The sequence below is a fragment of the Amblyraja radiata genome, chromosome 2, assembly GCF_010909765.2.
Source record: "Amblyraja radiata isolate CabotCenter1 chromosome 2, sAmbRad1.1.pri, whole genome shotgun sequence".
Lineage (NCBI taxonomy): Eukaryota > Metazoa > Chordata > Chondrichthyes > Rajiformes > Rajidae > Amblyraja > Amblyraja radiata.
Window position 1 is genome coordinate 85,355,201 of NC_045957.1, and position 13,376 is coordinate 85,368,576.

A 13,376-nucleotide genomic window follows, 5' to 3' on the forward strand; every position below is an offset into this window, starting at 1 on the left:
GCGGGCAGCAGGCCTCACCAGCTCTCGGGACCACACGTGACCTCTGAAGCCCTCGGAAGCCCAACCAAATTACTGTGTGTTCAGCGGCTTCAATCCAGAGCCCGAGGGGGGGGGGGGGGGGCGGCTGGGCTGCGGGCGGGGCAGTGGGCCGGCCGAGTGCGAGTCGACCGCGAGCGGGAGGCGACAATGTGACTGCAAGTGGGGGGGGTTTAACGTAACTCGCAGCTCGTGCAAAAACAGTGTGCAGCAGGCTGCGCGTTGAAAACTCTGCGCAGCTGGCCGCGAAGAGCAGAGCCATCGTGACGTCATCAGCTTGTTAGCTTCAAAAAATATCTCAGATTCGTGAACAATCGTCGTGTTTTCGAGGAGATGCGAACCACAGAAAAACACACAAATACACACACAAATACATCCACATCCAAGATCAGAGTTTTATGTATATTGATATTGCACTAATCTCACTCAAACATGCAGCCTTGAATATGCAAATACGTTATTAAACAAAATTTGCTAATGGTTTTGATACTTTATAAAGCACATTCATGCATATGCAACAGATTTGAGGAAATCTCACAAATACAAAAGATAAATGCGCAGGAGGGACACCAACAAATTGTTTCACTTTTTTTACTAGAAAAAGCCAGGTAAATATGCTGGAACATAGTTTTAATACCATACCTGCAACGAACATGTTCAATAGTATCATGTGTCAGTCTGCTGGCAATATTTCCACTGTGGGGGTTACCTAAAAACACACAAGTAAGAAGATTAATTAGTAATAAGTATATACAAATCTTCAAAAGCTCAGAAACACTCTAAAATATCTATCTATCTATTTGTCTATCTATCTATATTACTAAAACTCTCATCTTGACCACTTTCTGTCTGCGTTGTAATTAAATTTACGCAAAAACGATCTCCCATAGTGCTACGATTTTTCGCCACCTTACTCACCATTCTCTTCTGCTGCAAGTCAAATAAGTTTTGTTCCGATCGGTGAATACTACGAAATATATGAAGGCTTTGAAGGTTCCCTCTCCCCCACACGCCCCCTCCCACACCCCCCTTCTCCAAACCCCCCTCCCCCACCCCCCTGTCCCCCACCCCCCCGTTGTGTTGCAAGTATCTTAATTTTAGTTTTGATTATCGGTAACTCCAATGTTTTTGAAATTAAGGCAGTGAATGGTACGCTGGATTTTTATGACAGAAATTGAGTATAGATCTAAAGATGGTTTACTGCAACTGCACAGAACAGTACTGAAACTACACCTGGATCACTATATTCTGTTGGTTCCCTTACCTAAAAAACATTAATTATTTAACAGAAAGCAATGGAATACTATTTATCTCAATGGATCAAAAGATTAACACTTCTTAAATTATTAAAAAGTTAGATTCAGCGAAGTATCAGCGGAAACTGTGTTTCTTTGTACATGTATCATTCAAGTGTCTTATTGGGCAGAGAAATATGCTACCGTCATTCCTGGATAACACATCTTAAGATAAATATTGGAAGATACTTGGAAGAATCATTTTTTGGATATACCAAATTGATACCTGGGTTAAATTTGGAGAAATTCCAAAGCAATGATTGGGTTTTTTTCAGGGCTCTTAAGGTTAAGAGATACTAAGATAAGGGGATAAATGACAGCTTTTTCTTGATGCACCCATGTTTCTTGGGTTGGGAAAAACAGAACTAGATGTTAAGAAAGATAGATTCAGGGTGAAGATATAATTGGGGAAACCAGAACTTAAGGCCACAGTTTAAAAATTAGATCCATATTGAAGTTGTAGAGACCGTACTAAAAATTTTGAAGTCGATTGCACAATTGGCATAGATTCATTTAAAAAATTCAAATGTGGAGTTAGATTGAGTTTTGTTAACCAAAGATTTTACAGGACAGGACAGGAGAAATGGCAGATAAATGGATTCTCAATTCAGCAATATACTTAGAAAACAGGCCCCATGGGTCTATTGTTGTTTGATGTTTTTCATATCAGGTAAGTGAAAGTTATGAACATAAATAGTTTCAGTTATGAGCCTTAAAAATATCTATTTTTCCCCAATTAAAAAGGAACATTTTAAGCTTGAAGACTAACAATGCAGGTCTTACCATAGATATTTTCCGCAAGGTCTTGGTAAAAGTGATGAATTTGACTGTGCGGATATAGAGTTGCTCCTCCATGGTCCAGGTAAGTGACTCCTAACAAAATAAAATTAAAGTTAATTTGTTTACAGTACAGAAATCTGAAATAAAACAAAGAAAATTAGCTTCCGTTTGGAAGCACCTTTAAAGTAGCATAACACACAATTATTCAACCAAAAACAGTTGTTTATCTACTTGGAGGCATTTGGGGGCAGATAACCAAAGAGTATATAGGCCACAAAGTATGTTTTAAGGAGCATCTAAAAGGAAGAAAGAGGGAATCTGAGATAATTACAGACTAAGGAATTGGCAACTAATGGAAGTTTGATTAAATTCATGGAACAACTAGAACTCTGAAATTAAAGTAATGGACAGGGTAATAATTCTGGAGGAAATTACTAATTTAGGAAGGATCAGAATCTCAAGGGATCTAAAAACAAAGGTGACGTGTAAAAATCAAGGCGGTGCTTAAACAGTGCAATCTAGATAACACTTGATTGACAGGTGAACAGTACATTGCATGGCTGCAGAGGTTAAAAAGGTAGAATTAAAGGCAGTTTTAGAAGTTAAGAGGTCTATAATCCAGCTCAATGTTAAATATGACTGAGGTGGCAAACACTCCGATTCAGTTCACGAATGCAGGCCCTCCCCGGGTTACAAAGCCTGATGTATGGATACCGTGTACATTTGAACGAGAGTTTGTGAGAAGGGTAGGAAGGATTTGCTAGCAGCTGCGGGGCTGCAGGAGTCTTCTGCTAGATGTGAATGCAGCATTTCAAAGTGCCTTCTCTCCCCTCCCTGCACAAGCCACAATATAGGGCTTGATCGGGCTAAGCAGAACAGTGAGCGCTGAGCAAGTCAGAACCTACTCTCTGTCCTGTCACAGCTGTCTCGGTGATTGTCTCCTCACACTGTTTTTCTTAATTTCCGATTTATGAACAGTTGGGATTACGAACTGTTCTCATTAAACAAAAAGCTGTCATAATTTGGGGACTGCCTGTAGCTGCCAGGTAGACAGTGGGAATCGATGCTTTATGAACACAGCCTCTGCTCAAGACCAAAGACAAAATCTATGTTCTTCCCAATAATTAAATGAAATAAATTTCTGTCTTGGATCCTGCACTGAATGATCAAACTGTCGAAACATTTGGAGGCTGCAAAAGGCTCAGCGAAGGTGATGAGGAAGTGGACCAAGGGCATCTTCACAAGTTCACAAGTTATAGGATTAGAATTAGGCCATTCGACCCATCGAGTCTACTCCGCCATTCAATCATGGCTGATCTCTGCCTCCGATTCCCATTTTCTTGCCTACTCCCCATAACCCTTGACATCTGTGCTAATCAATAATGTGTCTATCTCTGCCTTAAAAATATCCACTGACTTGGACTCCACAGCCATCCGTGGCAATGAGTTCCACAGATTAACAACCATCTGACTAAAGAAGTTCCTCCTCACCTCCTTTCTAAAAGAGCAGCCTTTAATTCTATGACCTCTGGTCCTAGGCTCTCCCATCAGTGGAAACATCCTCTCCTCATCCACTCTATCTATGCCTTTCATTCTTCTGCAAGTTTCAATGAGGTCCCCCCTCAACCTAAATTCCAGCAAGTAGAGGCCCAGTGCTGTCAAACATTAATCATATGCTAACCCACTCATTTTTGGAATCATTCTCGTAAACCTCCTCTGGATCCTCTCCAGAGCCAGCACATCCTTCCTCAGATATGGGGCCTAAATTTGCTCACAGTACTCCAAATGCAGCCTTCCTTATTACCGATTCAACTTGCAAATTAACTTTTTAGGAATCTTGCACCAGCACTCCCAAGTCCCTTTGCACCTCCGATTTCTGGATTATTTCTCCAATTAGAAAATAATCTATGCCGTTATTCTTATGACTCCACACTTTGCTATACTGAATTTCATCTTGAATACCTTTGATGAAAACGACCCAAATGCAAATTACCTGCCCATCGATAAGAAATGAAAATAGTACCAGAAATACATCTTTGGCAGGTGCAAGAGTTATGGTACAGCATGCAAAGTGAAGCCACTATTGATGATTTGCTGGGATTGAAAGGATGTTTTTGTGTCAGGATGATGAAAATAGATTTGAAAGAGTGGGGGACAGTAGGTGAGGAAATAGAACCAAATAGTTCACTATTTCAGCTCATAAATGGCCAGAAAAAAAGCTGGGTATTAGTTTAGATTGATGGTTAATGGAACAGGAGAATTAAATACTGGTGGACAAAATAGCCCTGATATTTATGGGTGGCCAAAGCCATAAAGGGAAAAAATGGAAAATGGTGCATAACACAAAGATCTGTCAATTTTAATGACAGTTTGGGGGCAGGGAGCTCAGGTTGAGGAAGACATTGGAAAATACTGCAGGTGATGACAGTACACAGAGAGGTGCCATGTCATTAGCTATCTCCATAATTTAGCAGCCCTCTTTGTGGAAAAGGCAGGCCATGTTAAGATAACAGAGGAAAAACATTTCCTCTGGCAAGTACAGTATTAACTGGAGGTGGAAATACAAGTTAATTGCATAAAACGTAGAAGGGGGGGGGGACCAAAGGGAAATATTTCATGAGTTGTCTAGATCTGGAACAGGGTGCACAAAAAGGTGATGCAAACCAGATCAATAAGTTATTTTAAAACAGAATTGGGGTGGTATTCAAGTTGCAGGCAAAAATAGCTGGGATAAGACAAGACGCAACCATTTATTCAGTATCAAAGCATAATCTTCCATATTTCTGTATTTTCATTAGCTTTACGTTGTGAATCTGGACACAGGAATTCAGGAAAAATATTTTTAATTGGAGAAATAGTAGAATGCTTGACCAAATTATCTCCTTCACTTCATCTGAAGATTATACTTGACGTGTTAAGTAGAAAGCCACAGCAAATTGACGAGCATTAATAAATTAAATTGTGAATGGCATGTGCTCCACATACAGGTTTAACCAAACCACTCTGTGCAACAGGAAAATATTGTCAATATTTTTTCATCATACTTCGTGGATTGGTCCAAAAATAACAAGAATGATCTTAAATTGCCTTACAGCACAGAAAGAGGCAATTTCAGCCCAAAAAGTTTATGCCATCTCAAGTGAGCAATCTCATTTTTCACAATAACTTTCCCTGTAACCTATTCTCCTTGTATTCTCACTAGATTCTCCCACGTACCTATACATTTGGGGAATTTGCAAGTAGCTAGTTCACCTACAAACCTTCGTGTCTTTGGGATGTGAGAGAAACCGGAGCACCTAAAGGAAACTCACATGGTCACAGGGAGAACATGTAAACTACACACAGACAGCACCAGAATTCAGGATTGAAGCCTTATCATTCATTCTGTGAGGCGGGAGCTAATAGATGTGCCATGGCCAATGCCATTTTTAACATAAGCCTTAGGTCATCTTCTGTACTGTACTGAAATTCAACATTTGCAAAATGCTGTGATATTCACAACATGCAAAGAAGTCTTTTGAATGCTTCATGAATACACTCTGGTACGTCTGGCACGTTGGCACTCTCTCCAGTGCACTCTCTGTTCTTTTTAGCTTATCATCCTTTTTAATTATGGAGAACAGCTAACACATTCGTATGGAGCATAAACACTGATATATTTTGATTCATCAAGTGTATTCTTTGGATTATATTCATAGCAATTCAGAAGAATCTCACAAATGCAGGTGTGATTTTTCAATGCATTTGCTTAATTTTTTTACGCAACTGATTTTATGCAACAATACAAAATGTATTGCTCTTGGGACAAGCCAGCACTACAATTCCAAAATGCATTCCATTATCTTCAAAACCCCTTCGTTTCTTCCCATTATTTCATTCCATATAACCCCATCAATCAATTCTCATTTTAGCTCACTCCATCAACAACTACATTAAATTAGGTTCTAACATTGTCCCTAAAACACTCATACCCTGTCAATATTATTAATTCTACTATTTTAAAGGTTCCCCACATTCTTGTCAATTTAGAAGTAGTCAGTTCACCTACAAACCTTCATGTCTTTGGGATGTGGGAGGAAACCGGAGCACCTAGAGGAAACTCACATGGTCACAGGGAGAACATGTAAAGTACACACATACATGGCAGCACAGTGCGCGCAGCGGTAGAGTTGTTGCCTTACAGCGCTTGCAGCGCCCGCAACCGATCCCAACTATGGGTGCTGTACAGAATTTGTACGTTCTCCCAGTGACCGCGTGGGTTTTCTCCGAGATCTTCAGTTTCCTCTCACGCTCCAAAGATGTACAGGTATGTAGGTAAATTGGCTTGGCATAAGTGTAAATTGTTCCAAGTGTGTGTAGGATAGTGTTAATGTGCGGGAATCGCTGGTCGGTGTTGCATCGGTGGGCCGAAGGGCCTGTTTCCGCGCTGTATCTCTAAACAAAACTAAACTAGACAGCACCTGAATTCAGGATTGAAGCTCATGCTATGAGGCAGGAGCTAATAGCTGTGCCATGGCCAAAGCCAGTTAACATGTTTAACATAAGCCTCATTTAGAGATCAGTCTTTAGAGAACAGGGTGGACCTAAGTCTCTGGTGCTGTAAGGAAGCAACTCTACCGCAGCGCACACTGTGTAGCCCTGCTGAGCCACTGTGCAGCCCTGCTGAGCCACTGTGCCACCCTACCAGTCAACTTGTGACAAACACTGCACTATCCTATTTTGTCAGGGATCACCAATTCAATGATCATTCATGCGAGAGCTACCATAGCAGCTCTATTCTCTAATTTAACTGTCTCCTGTAACCAAAAGCACATCAGCCCCAAGACATATCATGTCAAATGCAGATAACACAGAAAATTATTCAATTAGTAGAAAATATTGCTAATAGAGTTGACATTTATTACTTGACCTCACCTGTCACACAATAAAATCGGAACCATCGAGGAAACTATATTCTTATTGGAGACAAATAAGACATTTTTCACCAAGATGAAATTGTCAATCCATTAAGGTTCTGACTCCCAAGACAAAGAACAATCATATTTTTTACTCATATACAAGGTAAAATATTAAAGACAATTATGTTGGTATTGGCTTTATCTATATAATTAAGTCTCATCTTGACCACTTCCTGTCTGTATATTGATTTTAGAAAAAATGCTACCATATATCACTATGATTTTTGGCCATCTTACTCAGTCCTCCTCCGCTGAGCAGACCCCTACTAGCCTCCGTCCCCACCCCACCTGTCCATCTACACTCATGTTTAAAAAAACCTCTCGCCTGTCAATCACCGCGATGAAGGTTACGCCCCTTCCGGGGGAGGGGAGACAGGACTATAAAACCCCGGATGCCTGGACGTGACTCAGTCACTCTACAAGATCGCGAGGGAGAGGCCACGGCTCTCATTCTAAGCTGTGAATCAACTGAACTGTGAGTCTGCAATGTACTTGCAATAAATGATTTGTTAGCCCTTAATGACAATGCCATGAGTTGTTTGGCTTGCTGCCCTGCCTGTGCTTGAAACTGCAATGCTTTATTAGGTCCGATTGTGTTTGGAATGAATAAATGCTTTATTAGGTCCGATTGTGTTTGGAAGGAATAAATGCTTTATTAGGTCCGACTGTGTTTGGTTCAAAAGTCTCGCTCATTTCGTGACTTCCGCACATTGGAATTGATTGCGTAATTTCCGGTGAGTGCAGAGGTCGCGCTGATTGCGTAATATCCGGCAAGTGCAGAGGTCACGCTGATTGCGGAAGTTCCGCTGACTGCGGAAGCCCCAAAGTGGAGAGGCCGAGCTCAGCCGTGTGAGTATTCAAGAAAGATTACTGCCATATATATGGTGTGTTAGTCAGAGAGTGTGTGTGTGTATGTGTTTATGAGTGTGTGTGTGTGTATGTGTTTAAGAGTGTGTGTGTGTGTGTGTGTTTGTGTGTGTTCGTGAATGTGTGTGTGAGGGGAGTGTGTGGGTGCGCGCGTGTGTGGGTGCGCATGTGTGTGTGGTCTCAGTGACTGAGCTGCCAGCGTAAGAATCCATTTGGCCCACAATGTCTATACTAGCCCTCTGGAAACCAGTCCCTTCAGCCCACAACACCATACTAGTGCTCCAGAAAGCCCCCCCCCCCCTGGCCAGCAATATTGGAATTGGTGAAGAGGTGGAATATTGCGTTGGTGGACCAGCCCTCTCGTGTGAAGCTGGGACCCAAAAGGTCCCACTTAGTCTAGTTCTCATTAAATGAATAGAATTATCCTTTTCTAGGTGTTAAATTCTACTGTCAAATGCATGCTCTATGCAGCTTTGACACAATAAATTGCAGAGTTCTGAACGGAGCCCAATCTATTACGCAAACTAGCCTCCGTCCCCACCCCACCTGTCCATCTACACTTCACATTGACTTATCAAAGCAGCCAACATAAAAAGCACCTTTCACTCTCTGGTGATTCTCTCTTCCACCCTTTCCTGTTGAGCTAAATCATGGGTTCTTAACCTGGGGGTCGTTTGGGGTTTTTCCGGGGGTCATGAAGGGGTTGTAAATAACATCAATTTGTTGAACCCATTTTTAGGAACCTAACAAAGGTACATACCACACACAGTATTTTGTTCGCGTATGTATACACAGGGCCTATGAGAGGAAGGTGCAGGGGGTACATCATACCCGGGCCCGGAGTCCTAAAGGGGGCATAGCGTAGTGGATAAAAACAGGGTGACTAATGGAGAAGGAAAGGGGGCCTAAAAGAAACTTTGTATCCACTGATAAAATTCCTCTGAGGCCCTGCATTTACACACACATACTATGTGTGTTGTGAACCATGTCTTCCAAGACGCGCACGTATAGTGAAGCATTTCTCAAGTTCGGCTTCACAAACATTGTTCAAAAATCCGTGGTCAAGCCTCAATGTGTTATCTGTGCCAAGATTTTGAGCCACGAGAGCATGAAGCAAAGTAAACTGAAGATCCATTTGGAGTCTTGTCACAGCAACCTGGCGGGGAAGGGCGTGGACTATTTCAAACGAAAAGAAGCCGCACTCAAGGGTTCCCGCATCGATTCGACGGGTCACTGCGCTCATCAAAATGAAGCAGCGCTGGAGGCTTCATATCGGATTGCTTATCGAATTGCACAGACTAAGAATCCTCACAGCATCAGTGAAGAGCTTATCAAGCCATGCCTTCTCGAAGCAGCGAAGTTGGTGCAGGGGGAACAGCAGTCAAACAAGTTCAGGCAGATTTCCCTTTTGAATGACAGTCAAAAGTCGAATCTCAGATACAAGTAATGATATTCTGCTGCAAGTAGTGAGCGCTGTGAAGAGCAGTCCAGTGTATTCACTGCAACTGGACGAGTCAACGGATGTTGCCTCATGTTCCCAATTGCTAGTCTACGTTCGTTCCTTCAATGGAGAAGCCATGAAGGAGGAGTACCTGTTCTCTGAGCCATTGGCTGCTACCACTCGGGTAGAAGATGGAAGATGTGTTCAGAATGCTGGAAGCCTTCCTCATCAAACATGAGCTTGGCTGGGGACGCCTTGTCGGGGTGTGTACAGATGGGGCACCTTCCATGGTCGGTTGCAGGTCCGGGTTCCAAGCGTTCGTGAAGGATGTAGCTCCCCATGTCTCCTTGACCCACTGCATGATACATCGCTATGCTTTAGTGATGAAGACTCTCCCTTCTGGTCTTCGAGAAGTGCTTTCAGATGTGGTGAAGATTGTGAACCACATCCGAGGGAGCGCAACAAACTCAAGTATCTTCAAAGCGATGTGTGAAGTAATGGGTGCCGATTTCACTGTTGTTATTCCACAGGTGCGCTGGCTTTCGCGTGATAAGTTCTCAATCGTGTGATTCAACTTCGAGAGGAAATAGCGCTGTTCTTGGAGGGAGGGTGTACTGAGAAGGAGAATCAGCTTCATGAAAAGATGCAGGATGAACTGTTCGTGATGAAGGTTACTTACTTGGCTGACTTCTTCGCCGAGGTGAATTCCTTGAACCTGTCACTTCAAGGAAACCTCTCAATGCTACACACAGCTCGTGACAAAGTGTCAGAGTTCAGGAGGAACCTTTACCAGAGAAGAGTCCAGGACGGTGACACGACTATCTTCCCTAAGATGACGACTCTCCTGGATGCTATGCCAGACGATGTATGTCACTTCCTCGAGATCTCAACCCACCTTCTGGCAATTAGTGAAGCCATCGAATGTTATTTCCCCGGACTGGACGATCGCTCTCATGATGAGCGGATCATCCAACCCTTTTCCATTGAAGACGGTACCATCAGCGCTACTGACGTGACTGCGAAGGTTGAATTTTACCAACTTCGTGAAGATGCGCAGCTCAAGAGTGACTTCATGGAACAAGAGCTCGCCACATTTTGGCTGAAAGTGAAGGACTGTCCTGTTCTTTCGAAGAGGGCCCTGACCCTATTGGTCCAGTCCCCCTCAACCAGCATGAGGTGCTGCCTGTCGAGCATTCGTCTTCGTTTTGATTGCCTGATGGCTGTGAAGCTATTTCAGCCATCCCATTGACTGAGCATTGGCAGACATGTTTTAATAAATTGGGCTGGTTTTTTTCCATTTTTGTTTCGGGGGTCACGGTACTGACCAAGAACGTCTGATGGGGTTGTGGGGCCAAAAAGATTAAGAACCACTGGGCTAGATACAAAAGCTTTCAAAGCACATACCACCAGATTCAAGAACAGCTTTTTCCCACTGTTATCAGACTCTTAAACAGATCTCTCTTCTGTTACTGAAGAATGCCCGATCTACCAATCTACCTTATTGCTCTCCCTACACTTTTTTTACCTGCACTTTCTCTGCAGCTGTAACACTATATTCTGCCATTTGTTTTTCTTTATAGCATTATCTGATATGTATAGTATGATTTGCATGGATAGCGTGCAAAACAAAGTTTTCATCATGACAATAATAATAAACTATAAACAAAACCAAAGTTAGCATGGATTATGAAAGGGAAATCATGACCGATTGGTCTGGTGAAGTTCTTCAAGAGCATGACAAATAGATAATGGGAAACTAACGTATGTGGTGCATTTAGATTTTGCACAAAGTTCTCAATAAGGAGATTGGTCATCAAGACAGGATCACACTGATTTGGGTGTAATTTACTCGCATGGTTTAAGAATTTGTTCATGGATAAAAAGCAAACAATAGGAATAAATTAGTCTTTCTTTTGTTTACACACTATGACTAGTCAGGGATTGCTACTTGGGTCATTGATAGATACATAAACAAGACATAGGCATTCAGACTCATGGGCAGGCAGATTGAATGGGATACAAACCACATGTAGGTAGATGGGATTAGTTTCCCTTAGCTTCATGACCTACATACCATAATCAACAAGAATGGATGGTTGGCAAAAAGATGGTGGGCTGAAAGGCCTATTCATGTTCAACAAGATTTCAAGTTCCATCCAAGAAGGTTATGGAAGCCCTGCCAATGAGTTTATTCAAATCAGATCAATAGGTTTATAGACATAATAATATAATAATAATAATATATCTTTTATTGTCATTGCACGTCAGTGCAACGAGATTTAGTGTGCAGCTCCACTGATGTACAAGAAAGGTAAATAAATACAATACATAAATAGACAAGCTGAATTGATTGACGTGACCATCTGAGGGAGACTGTCCAAAGGGGGTGGGTGGGGGGGGGGCACTCATTAGGGCCGGTTCAGAGCCGCTATAGCTCTTGGGACATTAAGGAAAGTCACTGGACATGAGGGTACACGACTGGAAAATTGAGCAAAAGTCAAATATCAGCCATGATAATTCACAGGCAGAGAAGCTAAAGATAAATTCTTAGCTCTTACATACAGTTTTCTGATAGGGTTCTTTAAAATTATCAAAGGATTTGAACGTTTTGAGAACACACTTCAATTTTTAGCTCAATTAAAAAATTGATATTAGAAATATAAAATATTCACAAGTTAATTCAACAGATTCAGGAGAACTACTATGTTGAAACCACTAAAAATGCAAAACTTACAATCATTGAATGAAACCAATGGTTGTGGGTGATTAACAGTTAAAGTAGAAACCCGTACTGGGGTACTTCCGTACGGAAGTACATGTTGATATGGTATATTAGGGAGGATTGCCAGAATGACATGTGACACAATCTTTAAATAACAACAATTCAACATGAACACTTTACGTGCATTCAGGTCGAGTCTGAGACATTTATAAATCATAGATTTCATCACGTGGAACGCTGTGCACATGGGATCTCCTCTTCATAACAGAAGAGTTTTTAAAAAAGTATTCTACAAATTTATACGATCAAATAATTCGAACTTCCCCAAGATGATTTCAGGGAAGCAACCTGTGCTGAAATTAGCAGTCGCATTTCCCAAGTTAAATTGACCATAATTAAACATATTTATACATTACGTATATTCAAATCTCTTACAGCTAAAATCGAAAGCAAACCAGGATATAGCTTGGAGTCAACCAAAGATCATAGATTTCCGCTCTATGATCTTTGGTCTCAACCGTGACGGGACTCCAACCCAATGCTCCCCTGGGGCACTCCGAGATCCAGCGCTTTACTCCCACCAGCTGCCGGACTCCAGCACGAACTACCGACACTGCCCCGCCCAGTTACCTGACAATCTGCCGAACTCCCGAGCCCTCGCCGCACTTATCTGCCCCCCGTAGTCGTACTGTGTGAAAGTTTCCTGGAACCAGTCCTGGCTGGGCAGAGGGCTACTCTGCTCCATGCCTCCTCCCCGGGCGAATGGCGCGTTGCAGCGCCCAGGCCGCCCCTCGACATTGAGAGCAAAGATCGTAGTATCTTTGATTGAGAGGCGGCAGCGGCTCCACCACCAGTGAGCTGCGAGGGAGGAGGGACACCGCTGGCTGGATCAAAGATACTAGAGCTGCAGCCGGGGGAGCAATTCGGACTCGACGTGCTGCCTCTGAAAACTAGCATTGAGGTTACAGAAACAGTGATTCCCATTCCTGGTCGCCGGGACCTGCTCACTGCACATCTCGTATGTGTATGTGACGAATAAACTTGACTTGGTAAAGTCCCTCTGCACATAAATGCTGTTAAGGCACTTGTTATTACCAGTATACTTTTACCGCGCATTCGACCTTCCAAAGTGCAACACATCACTACTGCTTGGATTAAACGCCATCTGTCATTACCAAAGATACTAGAGGACTAGTGTGAAGGACTAGTGAAATAGTATCTTTGGTCATTACACCGCACATTTCTGTAACTGATTACTTTGTTAAGGGCCTGTCCCA

General features: G+C 42.4%; 1 protein-coding gene across 1 annotated transcript in view; it reads right to left on the reverse strand.

Moving 5' to 3' along the window:
* LOC116985146 (molybdenum cofactor sulfurase-like) overlaps window positions 1-12,966 on the reverse strand; it is a 20,020-nt gene extending 7,054 nt beyond the window's left edge. Inside the window, exons 1-3 of the mRNA XM_033039670.1 lie at window positions 12,730-12,966; window positions 2,115-2,204; window positions 632-745 (exon numbers count right to left, since the gene is read on the reverse strand). Of these exons, the coding sequence (XP_032895561.1) occupies window positions 632-745; window positions 2,115-2,204; window positions 12,730-12,844 (319 nt within the window). The 5' untranslated portion in view covers window positions 12,845-12,966. The remainder of the gene's footprint in view (window positions 1-631; window positions 746-2,114; window positions 2,205-12,729) is intronic.
* Window positions 12,967-13,376: the final 410 nt, after the last annotated feature.